This window comes from Plasmodium coatneyi, chromosome 12 (genome assembly GCF_001680005.1).
Source record: "Plasmodium coatneyi strain Hackeri chromosome 12, complete sequence".
NCBI lineage: Eukaryota > Apicomplexa > Aconoidasida > Haemosporida > Plasmodiidae > Plasmodium > Plasmodium coatneyi.
Window position 1 is genome coordinate 1,202,713 of NC_033567.1, and position 20,100 is coordinate 1,222,812.

The 20,100-nt window shown below is 38.1% G+C and overlaps 3 protein-coding genes across 3 annotated transcripts; 1 reads left to right on the forward strand and 2 right to left on the reverse strand.

Moving 5' to 3' along the window:
- Positions 1-63: 63 nt before the first annotated feature.
- PCOAH_00039340 (Uncharacterized protein) lies at positions 64-8,844 on the reverse strand (the record flags this gene model as incomplete). Its single annotated transcript, XM_020060725.1, has 1 exon — positions 64-8,844. One exon carries the CDS (start codon positions 8,842-8,844, stop codon positions 64-66), a length of 8,781 nt encoding a protein of 2,926 aa, XP_019916357.1.
- A 1,004-nt stretch (positions 8,845-9,848) lies between these two features.
- On the forward strand, positions 9,849-12,307 carry PCOAH_00039350 (Palmitoyltransferase; the record flags this gene model as incomplete). The annotated part of the gene is made up of 11 exons (XM_020060726.1): positions 9,849-9,900; positions 10,085-10,205; positions 10,535-10,648; positions 10,741-10,787; positions 10,931-10,984; positions 11,083-11,170; positions 11,331-11,439; positions 11,554-11,627; positions 11,796-11,938; positions 12,066-12,114; positions 12,265-12,307. The coding sequence occupies 11 exons, from the start codon at positions 9,849-9,851 to the stop codon at positions 12,305-12,307; spliced, it is 894 nt and encodes a 297-aa protein (XP_019916069.1).
- An 833-nt stretch (positions 12,308-13,140) lies between these two features.
- Positions 13,141-18,179, reverse strand: PCOAH_00039360 (Phosphodiesterase; the record flags this gene model as incomplete). The annotated part of the gene is made up of 9 exons (XM_020060727.1): positions 13,141-13,330; positions 13,514-13,917; positions 14,044-14,307; positions 14,452-14,859; positions 15,056-15,217; positions 15,512-15,619; positions 15,906-16,005; positions 16,164-16,268; positions 16,435-18,179. The coding sequence occupies 9 exons, from the start codon at positions 18,177-18,179 to the stop codon at positions 13,141-13,143; spliced, it is 3,486 nt and encodes a 1,161-aa protein (XP_019916514.1).
- Between the last annotated feature and the right edge of the window lie 1,921 nt (positions 18,180-20,100).

Genomic DNA, 20,100 nt, shown 5'->3' on the forward strand with positions numbered 1-20,100 from the left:
CAAAGTGACAAATCCTGCTAAAGCGATTAACCGGCCTTGCAGCTCAGCTCATCACACAGCGCACTAAACGGAACCCTTCAAAGAGTATAATAACGTGTATATATCTGAAAAGAAGTTGCTGTTTTTTAAGAAGGCAGTGCCCATGATGGACAACAGGAGCTCCATAGTTTTCAGTAAAAAGGGATTCATTTCATGTCTTACCAATTTGAAGGTTCCATAAATTGACACCGTCTTCGACTTAATCATATTTATTTCTTCGTAAAAATAACTGTTGCAATATAGGGCTATATTTTTTTGAAAAAAAATGAATATGTTGATTAGAAGAATGATTATTTTATTAAACAGGTTGCTCCAGCAAATGACAAAGTTGGAATCAAAAAGGTCCACATTTTTGTAGGACTGTAGGAGGTGCGAATAATCGTCTAGGCTCTTCTTAATATCTGCGATGTAGCCCATTCGTAGGAATATTAGAAAGTTTGTCACGTAGGATGTCACCACGCAGGAGGTTCTAAGGGGTTTTTCTGCTTTACCACCCAAGGTATGGCACTCCGTACGAACGGTACGCTTATGGACCAATTTTTCCAGTACTTTCTCCCACACGGCATCCTTTTTCAGCTCGTACAAATCGTATCCATCCGAATTGGTTTCATCGTTCGAAAGAACGGGGGCTGCATTTTCAGTGTTTACATTTCTCACGAAGGTGTCCTTTTTTTGGCCACCTAACGTGTCGACAAAGTGGTAAAAGTCGGTAATGCCCCCTCTCGGATTTCCTCCCTTGTAAATCGTAGTGATATTAAATAGGTAATAAAATACAAACAAATGGTTCAGTAACACATTGTTAATATACAAATTGTACTTTTCCTGATCGAACAATTTAACTGGGTTGTAATAAAATTTATCTGTAATGCAGCTCTTTGTTTGGGATATGCAAAAGGTTAATATGTGTAGGGCCACATGTTGGTGCCACTTGGAAAGGTAATAAATGAAGAACTCAACACAGATTATGTCTTTCATAGTTTGGTACACATTTAACGTCTTCTTCCTCATCATGTGCAACACTGCAATTTTGGCCTTGTACCTTATCAGTTCGTTTTCATCATTTAACATAAATATCAGGCAAGAGTAAAGTACCACAAAGAAGGCGGTAAATAAGTTATGCCCTCTCAGATGCTTTAGTGAATTTTTGACATACACAACATCGAATGTAATATTTTGGTTCCTCACTTTGTTTTTCACTACTTGCATTATCCACTGGTTCAAGTCGGTCCTATACCATTCTTTGTATTTTATATACGCGGTTGTGCGTTCGTCGAGGGTTTTACCCTCTTCCTTGGGCAGCGCATAATTTGGAGTATTCACTTGGGGTGTACCCTCAGGGGGATAATTATTAATCAAAAATTGTGTCACATCGAACATTTCATTTTTGTTATTTTTTTTCGCTCCATTTTTGTTGCTCCAATTTGGTGCATCATCTCCGGTAGGGTAGTCAAGTGAAGAATGCGTCTCTCTCTTGGGAACGGTTACATTTTTCCGAATATCGTCACCTCCACCTGCGTTGAAATTTTCCATTTTTGCTTCCTCCTCCAGACGATCGTAGTTATATTCAACAATTCCGTAGTTCATGAAGGCCTTCACAAAATATTTCGTATACGTCACCGAATTTTTGTTACACAGACGAGACACCAAATTTAGAAAAAGGAGCAAGTAAAAGTATGCATAGTTGAAAAGGGATTCCTTCCAGTTACAATTGAGAGATGAAGCAGTGCTCTCCTTCTCTGTGTCGATAAAGTCGTAAATCGCTTCGATAAATTTGTTGCCAGGTTCGCAGCGCTCCTTCTGACTCTTCCTATGTTCTGTTTTCTGGGCAGTGGAAAAATATTTCACGCATATAAGGTAGCTATACGAAATGATGTACTTGTCCAGGTAGTTCTGTTTAATGTGTTCCACGTAATACTGCTGCATACGCTCGAACAGGAACAAATTTTCAAGGGATATAAATTTTGCAACTGTCAACAGGATACTGAAGCAGTACTTCTTAATCTTTATGTTGTCCTTATACGTGTGGATTATTTGGAAAAGTAAAAGGTACAGATAAATGTACATCCTTTCATCCACCGGTTCGTCCGTTTTAGCGTCCTGCCCATGGACCTCTCCTTCACAATCACCAGACAGATTTCGTTTAGTCCCATCTAACCATTCCTCACCCTGAGGAATACTCACCCCCTTTTTATCACATTCAGAGAAGAACTTAAACGAACTATAATTTGACAATTCACTGAGCTGCTTTTCCTTTATTTGAAAATCCTTCTTGTGCCTCTTTTTTGTGTGCAGATACCAGTTGTAGAGGAACGACTCTATGTGCTTCTCGTTCTTACTCGATGCGTATATGTCCAGAAGGGCAACAAGATTTTCAACCCGTTTTGTTATCTTCATCAACAGTTCATTCACCAAAACGGATATGAACATGTCATCCTGATATAGTGTCAATCGTCTAAACAGGAAAGCCACAACATTTTGGTCCAACGAAATGGATATCCTACCATACAGGATGTTTAATATTTGCAAAATTAGCAAAACCTTTGCATACTCTTCGCTTCTCACAAATAGGAATAAAAATTGGAAGAATATTTTTCTGAACTTTTTTTTATTTTCCTCCATTAACGTTTTGGACTCCTTCCTCCTCACAAATTCTATGAAGAGAAGAAGGTAGCAATTATTCTTATGCCCTTCCATGGCGTTTATTACAATTTTGTTTAAAAAGTTAAAAATCAGATTTTTCTTCTTCAGCTTTAGGTATATGTGCATATACACATTGACGATTATTCTGCAAATGAGCACTTGGACGAAGTAGTTGCCGTGGGTGAGTAACTTTTTCAGGTGTTTCACAAAAAGGAAGTATATGTTCCTGTTGCTTATTTGGGTTTGATTCTCCCCACCTGGATCGTTGGAGGGTTGATTACCCGTAGGAGCTTCTGCCCATTCTGCGTTTTCCCCATCTTCTTGCATATCGCTCTGGTTGTAACCTTCTTCTACAGTTTGCCCGCCTGTCTCCGTTGGGCAGGCACTGTGTGACGAAAACTGGAGCGCGCTATGTGCAGCCCGCAAATCCCCCTTCACATTTCTTAGCAAGAAATAATCGTCATTGTTAAAAATTGTAACATTTGACAGAAATATCAAAATTGGGATAAACTGGGCATAAAAATTGGAATAGTCAAAAAAGGGTTTACCTTCATTTTTGCTACAATGTTCTCCATTTAAAAATTTGCCCTTCTTTATAAACACACTTAAAAATATCTTTAACAAGTTGATCGAATTTAATAAATCGAAAAAAGTCAAATTGATGTTTTTGAATATTCTTCTTTTGCTGCCCGTACAGAAATAATACATGTTGGACGACACATGGTAGGAGTAATTCAGCTTGGCCAACAGGCGCTTTGTCAATATGTTGTAAAGTGATGTGCTTGCACTTTTCAAACAAAAAAATTTACTCTTGTAGTAAATTAAAGCTATTTTGTAAATATCGCTCATGTATTCGTAAAGCGTTTTATTATCTATAACGGTATATATATGTTTTATAATGTTCACGCAAATGACCTTCTTAAACTTATTATTTCCGTTAAGCAAATAATTGATTATAATTTTTATGATAAAATTGTATATGATGTACTGCTCTTTTGCTCTATACGACTTGGCCAATGAACTTAGCGCTAGACACATGTTGCTCGACTTTCTCAGAAAATTTGTGTTAATTCGCTGGTCATCCCAAATGAGCATGTTCAATTTGTCATTTAGTTTGAAGTTATTATTCACATGGGAAGGTGTTGCACACTTGGGTTCATCGCTTTCTCTTTTGTTTTCCCTTTGGTTGGTGTTCTGAAATGTGGGATGTTCATGTGCCTCCCCCTTGGGGGGCGTAATATTGCCTTTTAAAAAATGTGCAGATAAAATTTCACTTACGTCTACATTGTTTTCCTCCTTTGTCGTGAGCATTCTGTTCAGTCGGCTGATAATTCCCGTTAGGAACTCAAAATTGGGTTCTGCGTCCTCTGGGTTTTCGTTCGAGATGGGTTCTTCCGCAGCGATATGTGCGCGCCCCTCGGGAGATTTGTCCACTTGGTTGCCATCTTCCCCCGTACATTTTGATTCTCCCCCTTCGTTTTTAAAAATAAGCAAAATGATGTACACGTAGAACAACGGAATGGTTTGCATACTATCCCCACTCCTCAGGACTATAATTCTGCAGACATCCAAGAGACAATCCGACAGATACTGCTGGCATGCTATATGCTTGGAGTGCAGCAACAAACACAGAAGGTTCTGAATGATAAGGTGAATTTCTGTACTGTGAAAAAAGCACAAAGAAATGTTTTTCTTTCCACTGACATAATTTGCATCCTTCGTACTTTCACCTTTGGAGTCACAATTTGCTAACGCGGATTCGTGGTGTTTACCCCCCTCAGACGTGGTAATATTAAATTTGAAGGAAAAGTCAACGATGGAGGTGAACAAAATGCATATGTACTTGATAGACAACCAAATGATAATAGACGTTGTTTCCTTCTCAGTTTCGTCTTCAAAAATTAGGTGTCCTCTGCAGTCAAAAAAAAAACTCTTCGACTCATTCAAAAATAGGGTGTTCAAATAACTGATAAAATAGTGCAGCACGTTGCACATGTAGACTTTTAACAATATTAACTGCCACCCATCGGACGATTGAACTATTTCGCTGGGCACAGGGTACTGTTTATATTGCTCGAAATTCAAATATGTGCTCGAACTGCACAAGCTAATTTCAGCGAAGTGCTTCCTAAACGTTGCCCCTTCTATGTCCTTGCTAAAATCCATGTTGTCCTTAAGGTACAAAATAAACTCGTTTATGTAAAAGGCCAATTTATACATTTCGCAATTTTCCACGTCCTCGTGTTTGGTTAATTTAATGATATTTTCTTTTTTAAGTTTGTTAATAAAACTTTCGAATATGTACAATGGGATGTTTATCATGGCGCCGCCCTCACGATTCTCACGGTCCACACTCTTCTCACCCCAATCACTGAATAGGTAGTTTACGTAATTTATTAAATATTTGTTGTCTTCCTTTATATGTTCAATGTCGCTGTATTTAATGAGACAACTGAAAAAGTCACATAAGGGGGCACCATCCCTATTCGAACTCCGACTCAAATTATTTACCCGTTCGTATATATCATGGTTATCACTGTTTGTACCAGTGAGAAGGTGGGTGGACATTCCGTCTTCCCTCTTGTTCACCTCCCTACGGTGATTTAACGAAATGAAGCACAATCTTAGTAAGAAGGCGTAAAACGAATGGTCCACCTGCCTGTGCGATTTTACCAATGGAAAGAATGCATTATTTAAGCAGGCAAAGCTTTCCCTTTTTAGCAAAATTATATTCACAGTTTTGAAAAAGATCTCCTTCGATATTAGGTAAAACTCCTTCCAAGTCGTTTTGGCATTGAATAGGAAAAAGAAAAAATTAAGATTTTCGAAATGTGCGCAATAATCCACTACCGCGTTTAGTATGTCCGAGCAGTACACAGTTGCCTCGATGCCCATGTCTTTATTAGTGTTCTTGAACAAAACAAAAAGGATATTCATAAGGTAGTAATTGTATAGGAAAATGCCCTTCCTGTGATCTAAGTGTTTTTCGTCAGCAGAATGAAATATGCAGGTCGAGTAAACGTTCTTTGGTGAGTCGCAAATCGGGTCTTCTCTCAGTACGTCCACATTTCCATACAGAAAGGAAACAACTTTTTGGACTTCAAATGAGTGTTTATCCATATGGGTAGCACTAGCGTTTATGTCCCCCTTGATGTTGTAGCTTCTCCGTTTGTCCATCTCAATCATCCTCTGGTAATATATAAAAAACTTCTCAAAAAAAAGAAGAATGTACTTCCTGTAGGCGTCCCGACTGGTCCTCGAAATGTTCGTTATGGAGGTGATTAAAAAGGTGCGGAATAGGTACAAGTCACAGAGGTTCAAATATTTGTTCTCGCAAATGAAGGACAAAATGGACAGCACAAATTCGTCATTCGAGAAGTAAAAAAAGTTGTTTAAAATTTTCACATTTAGCAAAACATTCTTCCTCAGCTGATAGAAGTAGTCACCTCTGTAATATACCACTTCGATGGATTCGTATTTTCGCAAAGTGCATAATGTGTACAGCTCTATGAAGGCGATATTTTCTAAAGAGTGAAAATTGTAAGTTAAAAATTTTCCTTCCAATGAGTTCTCTCCAGTTTTCACAATTTTGTAATTCAAGAAGATGTTATCCTCCATTTGGTCCACAACACAATTGTACGCAATTTCTTCTGCGTCTTTTCTCTCCAAGAGTTGCTTCATTAAAAATAAAAAATAACGTCTGCTTGTTATTTCCTTGGAACTCTTCACACTGTTTACACTGCTCACGTTAATAAAACTGTCTACGTTGTTTTGTCCAGGTTTGGTTCGGTCTACTTGGATGCACCTTCCTTCTTGCTCCTCGAGGGACATATCAAAATATTTTTCCAACTCAGAATACGCCTTATTCAGAACAAAGTACACATAATTACTATCATGCTTGTAAAACAACTCGATAAATTTTTTTATGTAGAAAGTCTTCATGCAAAAATTATCGGTTATTAAAATATTCTTTAAAAAAATGTAGTACAACAAATTCTTATCCTTCGCGTGCATAAATATGTATTTAATACATTGCTTTATCAGCTCGTACAGACTGAACATGAAAAAGTCGTCATTTTGAAAGAAACAGTAAAAAAGATATTCCAGCACGTTCTTTTCACACATGGACTCTTTAAAATATTTTAACAACAATGATAAACACATATATTTCTTCTTCTTTTCCTGATTAAAAATTATATACCTTAAATGATCACATACGTCTTTTTTTATAAATGTATTTTTCTTGCTGCTCAGTAAAAATTCGTAAATGCCAATGCAACTTTTCCATATAATTTTTATGTTATACCATGAATACATTTTTAGCATTACTAGTAAGCTTCTCATAATTGCGCTGTACAAATGGGACATAAAATTGACTCTATTTTTCTGGGACAAACGTTCAAAGTGGTTTCTTAAACAATTTATCTTGACATAGCCATCCGTTTTAACCAGTTCGTCGATCTGTGATGGTGAAATGTTCGTCTGCGCGTTTGGTACCCCTTCAGGAGCGTTCTCTTCGCTTATCATTTTGGCACCCCCAGGAACTTCCCCTCCTTCGCCATCGCACAAAGAAGGGTCATCCTTACAATCACTACGATCGTCATTTGGGCTGGGATTAACCCTTTGGTCATGCCTAACGGGGGTGGAGCCTTCTTCGTAAATTTTATCTTCACTCTGATCAGATAAGTGCAACAAATGCGTACTATCCAAATTTGTGATGTGTCCATTCGAGCAATCATAATTTGGACAAGGTACATTTCCCTCAGGACAATTTCTCTTCATTGCGTTATGCCCTACCCATTCATCGGCACAATTATTGGGTAACCCATCGGTAAAAAAACACACTTCGGATTCTTCCCCTTTTGGTAAGTCTCCCCCCTTGTTGGTATCTTCAAAAATGTACTGCAATTTTTCATTTTTTTGTAACCAGTAACTTATGCTGTCTATGCACAGGAAGATAAAAAACGGGTTTTTGCTTCCCTCACATAGTAAATTTTTTATTTTAAAAAATAATATAAAATATTCCAAATTGTCACTAATATTGAGGTGCTTTACATTTTTATACTTTATAATTAATATGCTTCTATATTTACACAATAGTAAAAAGGGGTTTTCTTTTTTCTTCTCCTTAATAACGTTGTCACACTGTTGCAGCAGCTGTTGTATCTTCTTTATGCAGCATATGTACTTGCTCAGGAGGACAGTACTTGGGTGGCTTACGCCGCCGTGCATTCCCGTGTCCACCTGCGTGCCCACATTTTCCTCCTCAGGTGCGTCAAATTCTTCATCACTTCCCACATCGCTGGGGGGATCGTCGTACTGAGCTACCCGCCTGGATTCTATTCCAACTTCTGAGATGGGGGAGAGCTGTGCCTTCTCGGACAAAAGAAGACATACGCTCGCTCGGTAAGCTTCTATGACATTTTTCACCTGCTGGTAAATCAAGCACACATGTGTGCATATGTCTTTGTCAAAAGGGAACTGCAACAGAATTTTTTTTAAATTCTTCGCAATAAGTAAAAAGGCGTTAAGCATGTGACTATTTATTTGGAGTGTTGCATTTCCATTATAAGTGATTAGAAAATTGGCAAAAATGTTTAAATAATTTTGGTTCTTTTTTAAAAAATTTATTTTCAATTTGTTGTTAATGTATCTCAAAATGTTGGTGTAAAATAAGGCAATGTGCTCCTCCCGAAATGTGCCATAATTATTTATAAAATATTCGATTATCAACGTTTTGCAATTCGTGCAATCCTGCTGATCATCCTCATTTTTTAAAAAGAGATTTTTTAAAAAATGGTGAATTAATTTATCCTTCCACTTATTGTTCTGAAAAATATACAAATTAAGAGTTCTCAAGGGATTTTTTTTAATTTTCACATTTTTCAAGTATATAATGAGGTACAGAAAATACTCACCAATTGATAAATTGATTTCATTGCATATCTCAAAATTCTTGTAATTCTCAAAAAAGTCTGTTACATGCGTTTTCACATCTGTTACATACATATGACATTTTTTCCAATGCAAGATTATTTCTGCCTTATTTAAAAGGTTTGAATTGGTCAAGCTCGCAGTAACACACTTGTGAATGTGCAGAAGTTTTTTCTCAATTTCCTGTATTTCTGTTTTTTTTACTTTTCCGAAAAATTGTAAGCCCGTCATTTTTTTCTTGCATCCTAAAAAATCGTTAGTTTACTTGGCATATCAGGAGCTTCCCCCTTTTAGCTTAAGTCTATTCTCCTCCTCCACGGCCAAAAGGGAAACATTTTCTTTTTTTTGCCTACCCCTGCCGCAAGTTTCTTGGCTATCTTTTTTCTCCCTTTTATGCTATTATCCTGGGATAGATTCCCGCATATGTATGCTGAAACTGTACGCCCCACGTAAGTATACACGGCTATGCAAACCTGCTATGCATACGTAGCGCTTTCCCGATCTGCATACGAATTGGTACCCCCTGAGGTGAACCTTCCGCTGATTGAAATTGGCCGATGTAGCCTATGCGGTGCTGTCATTCCCGCAATCTGCTAAACGGCTAGCATGGAAATGCTCACAGGATGCTTTACATCCATTCGACCATGTAAAAAGGGTCACATATATGTATGCATATTTCCACAATTTTGTATATCCACATTTACATGTAGATTTATTTATACCTTACGTTTATGCGCATATACTTACAACGGTTCGCATCTGCGCATCAGCATTTTATTTATTTTTTGTGAATCCTTCCACTGGAGGGAGCCCGTTCCGCATGTATGTATTTTACGTATAATATTTATATCGCCTTCGCGAGTGCATTATATGCGCATATAAACGGTGCTTACATTTTTTTAAGCGTTGTAAGCGTTGCGTTGCCTGGAGGGCACCCCCGCTGCATGCGTACATATATATGCATGTTCTGTGGAATCGCGTTTGTGCTTAACAACGGAGGTGCTGCGACGGAACCTATTTTACGCCACTTCGGGGAATCTACATGGCCTCCAATTTTTGGAACCTATTTTTTGTTGCCATATTTTCCGCCATTTCTCCGTCATTTTTTTCTCCCCCTTTAGGAATCCGTAATTAGATGAGGTTTTTCCTAGATGAGGAATACTCACATTATATACTCTGCAGAAATAAGACTCCCCCCCTTTTTTTATACTTTTTTCAAAACAATTTTGACATAAATGTTTCAAACAAAAGGGGCCAGGGCTCCTTTCCTGTTACCGTTATATAAGGGTTCGGCACATTTATACAAAAGGAGAAAAAATAAGGAAACATACATGCCTAATAGATTTCCTGCTTATATATCCGTGAATCCTATACATATGTTATCATAAAAACGATGTATACGTGAGTACACACTTGCATGCATACTTTCGCACATTTTTTCCCCCTTCTTTCCCCTTTTTCATCCCCCTAGTTTACGAAAGCAACAACATTTTTCTCTGTGATGGAAATGTCATAACGGGGCCAAATATCCTTCACCTCATTTTTACCTACACGATCATAGTCATTACGGTTTTCCCGATCTACATAATTGTGTAAGTGCTTCGTTACAATTTCTACTGCACATGTGCACGGGGTAGTGAGAGGCCCGCGTTCACCTTCTATTAGGGAAGACACCTGTGCGAAAAGAAATATAAGAATCAATCTTGGGGGGGAAGAACAAAACGTAGATGCAGGCGTGCTTATGTGTTCCTGCATATATGAGTACACTTCAACGTATTCGGACACGAAAAAACACAGCCATAAAGCGGAGAAGCGAAAATGAATTGCAGCTACTTCCCTGGTCACCCTTTTAACAACTTACACCAGTGCCGCAACGCATAGATTTATTTTCATGTGTAATTTTTTTCCACTCGAATTGCAGCTATTCCCACGTAGAGACCTTCCTATTGTTAAGCCTTGCGATACTTTCAATAACGGCCTTCTTCATTTTAGTCTTATTTTTCCTAACGACGACGGCATTCTGCGACCCTGGAATGTAAGAAGGAGAACGAGTCCACTGGAAAGTTAAATTTTTACATAATATTAATATATCATAAATTTTTTTTGCTTTTCTCTCACCTTTTGTAGAATTCCAAAAAAGAGTTATGTAGATTTATCTTTACCCAAGGGAAGAAGTACGCAGAGTGTAGTTTGCTGAGCGAAAATTCTGTTCATGCATCAGTGCCCCGTTTTGTTGATTTCCCTAAAGATGGTTTGTTTTCCCCGTCTCTACGCATAAACTCATTCGCCTTCCATTTTTTACCCTCTTTCCCTTTAGCTGCTTTCACAACTGTAAAGATAAATGGCACTATTATAAAGAGCTTCTGGTGTGGTAGGTTTTCACCCTTTTTATTCGTTCATTCGATTGTCTATCCATTTATTAGTCCATTTGTCTGTTCTCTTGTCTGCCCGTCGTTTCCCCCCCTGCAGTGTACTGCAACCATTTCAAAGAGCCAAGGAGCAAGCACTGCTACATGTGCAATAACTGTGTCACCAAGTTTGATCACCACTGCGTATGGTAATAAAGGAAGACGAAAGTGGAATCCCAAATGTTCATACGTGTTGCATTGGTGGCTGTTAGCAGTTCCCATGGTGTATGAGCGCGTCGTTTTTCTCACCATTATTCATTTCTCTTCATTTTTTTCCTTTTTTCTTCACCTTTTCGATTCACCCCTCAGGTTGGGGAACTGTATTGGGGCGCGAAACTACAGAAGATTTATTTTCTTCATTTTGAATTTGTCAATCCTTTCAACAATAATATGTTTTACCTTTATTGGAATTTTTATTGTAATGGACAGGCTTGTGCGGATGTGTGTGCACATGGGACCTTCCTGCGGTAGAGCAGTAACTATTTAGTCACCCCTTCCAACGCTCATTTAGTCATTTCCCCCTCTTTTGCAGAGCCTCTGCATGAAGGAATACCATAACATAAACTTAGGGTCTATTTTTTACATAACCTTTGAATATCCGCACATGTAAATTAGAGCAAAATAAAATGCACCCAGCGAACAACAAAACTTATAGTGAGGAATAACTCCATTGATTGATTAACCATTCTTCAAGTTTTAGCCCCCCCCTTCCCCTCCATAGTCAACACATTTTTTCCCTCCTTTTCCTCCCTTTTTTGCCCCGTTTTCCTGCAGTGCGCTGTATATTATTTACACCATCACGTCCTCCCTGCTGCTAATCAATTTATTTTTTTACCATTTAAAGATGATACTGTCCAATAGAACGACGTATGAGGACATTCAGGGTTTATACGAGGATGACAACCCCTTCGATGAGGGTAAGAGATGGCTGCACGTGTGTGTATGCACAGGCCTATGCGCTTGTGTAAATATGCCTGTGGGCCTTAACGCCCCACCGTCACATACACGCACACACATCATTTCGCGCTTAATTCTTCCACCCAGGGAAATACATAAACTTGAAAAAGTTTCTCCTCACGCCTGTTATCAAGACGTAAGCATGTTTACAAATTGGCCCAATTGACAAAATTGACCAAGTCGGTCGAGGCCTCTCTTATTTGCGACAAAAAATAGAACATATGAAAATTCACAATTATTGATTTTTTCATGCGTTCCCTTCCCTCCATTAATCTTAACTTTTCAGGCAAGTGGAATGGACAGAAACTGTAAAAATAACGGCGGTGTAAATGTGTAACTGTCTCGCGGGGCGAAAATTTTGTTCTTCCTTTTTTTTTTTTTTTTTTTCGTTCGCCTATATGATTTTTTTTTAGTTTTTTCTGTTTACGCTGCTAATTCCTTGTAGCCTTTTGAATTACATGTTTATTTACCTTCCGTGCATGAAAAGCACACAAGGGAGTTGTTGCAAAAAAGGATGGAGTATTTTTACTGCCTTAATCGCAACAGTTTATAAATACGTTCAATTTTGCTGAAGCAATTGAACGAAACTTGAGTTACATTTAAAGAATAAATGTTAATTTTAAAATAAAAATTTTTTAAAAACTAAAACAATGTAATTATGGCGATAAGGATGACAAAAAAGGTGGTGAGAAGAAAAACAACAAATGACAGACAGTGCCATGTGCACTGCGCGTAGAGTCATGTGCGCCCTTCTAAAAATTATATTAAAGAAATATTAAAGCCAGAAAGGGTGGGAAAAATAAAAGAAAGCTCCATAAATATGTTTCAGAAAAACCTGCACGGGTTAAATCCAAAGGTTACACTCTGATGTCCTACGGCAAAACAAAAGAGCGTAAAAAAGGGGCAGAATAAAATTTTCCTGACTTACATGATCAATTAAAAAGAAAGAACATGGTTAATAATTAAAGGCGATTTAAATGAGTACTAGAAATGTAAAGGAAAATATAAGATACATCAAGTGGATAATTTTGTCCTGAAAATTGTTGCCAAAAAATGATGCTGAGGTGGACTTTTCCGCGCTACTAAAATTTGGTGCAAGCATATTTTCCTCTAAAATTAGAAAGAAGCATTTCTTAAATTCTGAAGGGTGATCCCTCTCACATCATTCGGAAATATTTTTTATAAAAAATAACGTTAAATCGATGTAACTCTTCTTCCTTTTGTCAATTTTTTTTTTGTTTTTTTCGTTCCTCTTCACAGACGTTGGGTCATAAACCTTGATGGCTTTTTCTTCCTTCATAAGTTTTTCCCACATGAGACAGTTGCTGTGTAGTCTCTTTAGGCAGAAATTCCTGAGAGGGGCGAAGCGGGCGTGTCCAAGGGGTGACATTTACATATTCACATGCATGCAGATGCTTACACGTGCATACACATGGACATACACGCACGCATATGCATCAGCACGCATAACGGTGAAGACGGAGGAGTCTTCCTCCCCCCTGAGAAATAGATCCCTCCCCCTCAATAATAATTACTTCACAAATTTGATGTCATCTATGTAGGTGAGTTCCTCGAACAGAGGCATGACGACAAACTTGAGAAACGTAATTTGAGATTGGCAAACTTCATTGTGCTTTGTTCTGTCACATAACGGGGATAGGGGCATTTTATTTTTTAATTCTTCATCACCCTGGGAGTAGAATTCACACAACACTCGTTGGCACCACTTGTAATGTTCGTTCCATTTGACAGATCCATGTGATATGTCTGCGCTTTTTATAATCATTTTTATTAGCACCAACAAATCGTCGTTGTTCTTTACGTAATCGAAATCCTCATTTTCTCGTCTTATGCGAAATTTGGAAATTAGTTCAAAGTGATATTTCATGTCGGTGCTCAAAATGAGCTCGATGATGTAGGACCGTATCAGTCGAAAGTCCTGAGGAGGGTGAAAGGGAAAATATACACACGCATTGGCAGGTACATCCGTTCGTTCGTGCATTCATCTCAACTGTTCACTTGTTCGGAGGCCCAACGAGCCGCCCGCTTTCCCCCTCGACTTTACCTTTTCCGAGAAGGATTTTAAAAGGTTGCACTGGTTTAGCTGCAGAATCTTAAACGTTATAGACGCGTGGTAATTTTCCAACACACTAATGTCATTATAAATAATGCTCAACGGGTGGAGACTATTCACGAAGAATAAATTGTTGTAGCCAGGATGACCCACGTCATGGCAGATACCGGAGATGAACATCACCAGCCTTATCTTGTACTCCATGTGGTCGTAAATTCCCAACTTTTTGCTTAAACAGAAAAATTTCTGCGTCACCTGAGAAATTTCCCGGGGGAAATAAAACAAATTAAAAAATTAGCAAATTGGAATCTGGCACTGTTACTATGTGAGGGGGGTAAAAGACACTTAAAGCGCTTTTTAGTTTTTCACATTGATTATTTTACGATTGTTGATACCCACCATGGTCGCGTGAATGGTGTTGTGGTAAGGAACGTTGTTGTACTGCTTTTCCACGAAGGACAAAAAGTTTATGATGCAATTCATCGGAATGTCATGCTCGATGGTAAACATCAACGATAGATTGATGTCGAAAAAGGGGTACTTGGAATTCTCAAAATAATTCAAACAGTTGAAGTCCCACTCGGAAAGCGATTTGTTATCAATCAGTTGAATCATATTGGTGACACGAGGAATGTCTATTTCTTTTAGAAACTTTTTTATTTCCTTCTTGTCTATATCTACTTTATCGATGCATATGAAATCGTTGGTGGAAAAGGACTTGTTCAGTTTGAAGTCAGCCCCTTCATCCTGGTCCCCGAGGAAATTGCTCTTGCTTTTGCTCACGTATGCCTCTATGAACTTTTTGTTCTGAAAGGTGGGGCGGGATAGACAAGCGTGAACATAAGTGAACAGACCTAGATTCGCCAACGAACAAGTGACGTGGGGAGCATATGTTGAAAGCGTGAACGGAGTTCCACGATGCCATGTCTCAAAAGAGCAGTAGTACAATTATGTGCTTATATAGCCACATTAACATGACCCCTATACATACATGCAGATCTACCTCGAGCTTATCGAAAAGGTCGTAATCCACGTTGTACAAGTTATCCGTTTTGGTCAGTGTAGACAAGCATTGCTCCAGGATATTTGTGCAGTAAGAGGTCTTGCTATGCACATTGAAATTTATTTCCGTTTCATTCTCCAACTCTAGGATAACTTTCGTGCACTGAAAGGGGGAAAAAATAATGTGTAAATAAAAAAGGAAATATTACTTTGCCTTCCCCTCTGCTTTACAACTTGCTCGGATGAAGGCACCAACATATGCGGCACATCAGCGAAACTTTGCACAGCTAATCAACCGAGCAATGTGCCACTTTTAGGTAAAATCGCTCCCTCTCGCAAAAATAATCAGAAAGAAAGAAAACCGATTTGAAAGCACTTATTTTTGCATAATCGGAGAGTGAAGCATGTGATCTGGTGAAGCGTGTGCTCCGGTGAAGCGTTACACGTGCTGTGTTACCTCCTTTATCATCAGAACCAAATCCTCCATAGCGGTTGAAAATTTTTTATTATTCTTGCTGTTCTTGTTCATGGCCGATTCTACCTTGTCCAGTTTGTAGCCGGTTATCTGCACATTTGGGAGCGTCAAAAAGGGGGCAAAACGGGAGGAAATAAATAGAGCGGTAGAAACACTCACCTATCGACGCAAAAATATGCAGGTACACACATCCTGCGGGGAAGGTTCTCCCCCCCACACGGAACAAACAAATGAGAAAAAATTGTGACACATATATGGACGCGATATATTCATAGCAAAACTGTTGCACATTCTTTGAGCAAATTAGGAAGTGATAAAAATGCACTTCCGCTTTATGTTTCTACGTAGCTAGAATATGTCACTCCCCTCATTTTACCAATAAGTTGTAGAACACGTAACGTATTTGCAGCTCCGACGTGTAGCATCCTATATACAGAAACAAGCACAGTGTCGTATACGCGATAACGCGGAAGACCCTAAAAGAAGTGGACACAATGGTGGAGGAGAAAAATGCTGACTAGTTGGAGGGAAAATATGATCTTCGTGTGAATAGTGAACTGATTTTGCCATGTCTCTGCTTCCAAAATGGTAGCCTAATATGGCCAACATTATCTTTTCGCTTCTTTCGGATTACACAAAGACGGAAGGCACCAATTCAGGGTTCCTCGCTCCAACCAATATTATGCTAGTGGAATTTAGAACGATAAATAGCAGGTGCATGAACCAGTTGTATTTCGTCCTGAGGGGAAATTAAAAAAAAAATATATACATATATATAATAAAATATGGCATATCTTATCAATTCAAATACGTATTAATCGCTCATCGCGTCGATTTTCCCCTGCACACATGTAACATTTCATTGGGGCAGACACAAACACACCATGCGGCAAATTCGCGCAAACCTGGAGGGGAAGAATACATCCATAATGACAAGCGGAAGGAGACCATAAATGTAGGTCAAGGCATATATCGTTTCAACGGCAGAAGATAAGCATGGTATCACTTTCGAAGTAATGTTATCATTTAAAGTTAGACTGGTTGCTATGTTCCATAAACCCCACATTCCCACCATAATGCCAAAAAGGACGTAAGATATGACCTCTGCGTATTTACTCAATTCGGTTAAGCCAACAATTATAAAAAGTAGCAAAATGATGGTATTTAAAATCATCAGCAAATGAAATAGCATAACAATATAACTGTCTTTTTCCCAAGCACTTGATTTGAAGGACCATGAAAAAAGGAGCCATATGAAAAAGCACAAAATTAACATGATCATTCCAATTATGATCATCCGTGAAGAAATCCAGTTATTTAAATTTAGCACATATAATGTTTCAATCGTTTCGTCTTTAAATTTTAAAGGTATCTGTGTCATCAACTCATTATCATTAGACTGATTTAGGTAATTATCGGTGAAGTTACTTTTAAAAGGACCCAATCCATTTTTACTATTCGAATTGCAAAACTCCTTTTTTATGGTCATGTTTCTTTTCCATATTTCACAGAAGAAATTTTCAAAAGCGCTCCACATATTTTTATTATCACTTAAATTATTTTTGCCATTTTTCATTTTTATATTTCCACTAGATAGTTTAATATGTCCACAGGATTTACTCGATGCGTAGAAAAAAGCATTCGACTGAGCAGTCGTATTCGTGTTTCCATTCACACTAGCATAGTTCTTAAGTATACTAATCCTTTTCCCACTGTTGTCATAGGTACTTTCTCTCTTAATTCCATACATCATGAATGTTTTATTGTCTTGATTTTTTTCCAATTTTACGTTAGCTAAATTGTCATCTACAACACATTTTAGTAGACTTGCAGATCTCACCGCGTTGGAGAAGAAGTTACCCTTTTTCTCTTTCCCCATATTGTCGCTTATATTTATTTCTTTCAATTTTTTGTCCTGCATGTTGCTCAATAATTTTCCACATTCATTAGTTCCACTTTTTTTTTTTTTATAAGACTTGTTGCCAAAATTGTCTTCTACCATTTTCGTGTCATCTTCTTCTTTCCCACTTAGGATCTTCACTTCCACATTTGAGAAGTCCGAGTTCCTATCTGTGTTTAAATTGCTGGTGGACCAATTGATTGAGCTATTTTCATTGATCAGGTCATTTTGGTTGTTATTTTCTGTATCGTTGTCCGTGAACGCATTTATCGAGTTGTTCGCTTCTGATATGACATCCACTTCGCTTAGGCTGTTGCCATGTCTATCCGTGGCCTTCTTTATGGAAGATTCGTTCAACTCGACGTCATCAGGGGTGTCCGGCCAGTCCAAATTGTTCGAATTGTGCAAGTGGTCCACATTTTTCACGTTGCTGTTTTTCTTCCTTATTTTGCCCTTACAAAGGTTGTCCTTCGTGTCCATGTCTTTCAATACGTTCTTTTTTTTCCTAACTCTGTCGACAAGTTCTGCGTCCACTTCGTTCTTTCCACCCCTCGTAGACGTAAGCACATTTGTAAAAAAGCTCTTCTTACTAATTATTACTTTGTTCTTACTCACGTTGGGGGAGTCACTCTTCTTTCCATCCGTGGAAATGTCATTTGTAAATGTATCTGTGTTATCCTTCTCACTCTTATATTTATCACGCTGCGTGATATTTTTACCCTCTTCTTCAGACTTGTCTGGATTTTCCATTTCAGTCACTTCATTATTCTAGGCTATACCCGCATAGCATAGTCTTCGTTTCCGATTCTATGCACGCATATTACGTGTAGGCATAGATGGAAGTGCGCGTGTGCCTTCTGATGTATTGCACACGTAACATGGGTTTTTTTCCTTTCAGAAGGTTATTGCTTTGTACAGTTTCGTAGCGAAGCTTGCCAATAGGGTTGCTACTATGAGAGCGGGAAGGCTACTCCTTTTGGGTGCAAATTGTGCTACCTCTGAGGGTTAATGAAACATTGAATAATATTTTTACCCCTGTGCAATTCTCACAATTTCATTTTTGTGCCTTCTTCTTTTTTCTTTCTTTATTTGTCACACGTGGGCAGGGAGATACACGTACTAGTCGTACTACTACTGGTGGTACTATTTCCGGTGGCGCATATCTCCGAGTAAGGGTAAAATGTACGATATGTGTAACTGCGCAAAAGCGTTCATTGCCCAGAGGCACACACACGCCCTGTTAAAGCCAAGACTAAAAGAGAAAAAACAATTAAATTTAAATTAAAGCTGAAAAATGTGAAAATAAACAAATTTATTTTAACATGATGTGCAAGAAGAGAAATAATTCTTTTTAGCAAAATACGTACATGCTAGAGTGCATAAAAGAGGGAAAAAATTTGTTCTGAACATTGCCAAGAAATTGTGCTTCACATTTATTCATGTACTTATTTATTATATTTGGTTTTATTTTTTTTTTTTTCGCCGTACTTTAAACAAAGGGCATGAACCTTCTGTCTCTTTTGAGATTAAATGGAAACACCTAGAATGGACAAATTAATGCAAAGTTGTACATTTCGTTCAGGAAAGAAAAAGTATGCACACTTATTTTTAAAGGTATGAAAAGAAGAACGAATTTTCCAAATGTGCTTCTGCGTCACTGTGTATGCTACTCAGTTCTTGTGAAATATGGCTGTTACGCAATGTAACCTTTTTTTTTCAATGTTTTTCCCTTATCGAGATGTATGTAAATGTTCGTATGTCACTCTTATTCCTCTTCCTTTTTGTTTTTTCCGTGGCACATTTTGGTGATAAGCAGAACTAAAGGTGAAATTAGCTTTTTCCACTTTGGAGGCTCACACATATGTAAAAAGTTAATGGCACCTCCTTCGTTCATTCCCTTCGCTCCATCAATGCGTGTGTTCAACACGACCAATGTGGTCCCCATTGTGTGATGCCATTCTGCATGATCTTGCCCTAAGAGGGAATGTCGCACCAAAGGGTAAAAAAATGAACAACTTCTTCTTTCCAAGTATAACACATGAACTGTGTTCTTTATAAGCAAACGTATGGGAAATTTTGCCATTGGCAATGTATAAAATGGAAAAGTTGGAAAAAAAAAATTCCGCGTAATTACGCATAAATGAATGATCGTCCCTCATAGGTCATTATAATCATTCCTTAATTCTAAAGAGACAAATGTTATCCTTTCTTTTTCGCGAAAATGTTGCAAATACGTTCTGCAAAATTGAAAGGAATGTCACTTTTGTGTTTTTTTTTTTTTTTTTTTTTTTTTTTTGGTCGAATTGTTGACGTCACAGTTGGTCTTTTGCAACGGTCTAAACATGAGCTTAAACAGTTGCACGTTTTATCTACTAGGCGACAGTTGCAAGAACAATATGTATGTATATAATTTCTTACCCGTGCATAGACGAATTTTGCGGTTGTGAAATATTTTAAGGACGCGCCATAAGAAATATGTCTTGTCACTTTGTGTCATACAGCTCCTCACCCTTTAACCATATACAACACACACGCGTGCGCGAATGGCAAAAAGCGAGTGTAGCAGTTACGCGCGCTTTTGTCTGCATTTGTACCAACATGTAAATAACTTTATTTACATTTTAAGAGAGTTTTTTTGGGGGGCCAATGGTAAAAATGAATGCCTACTTGT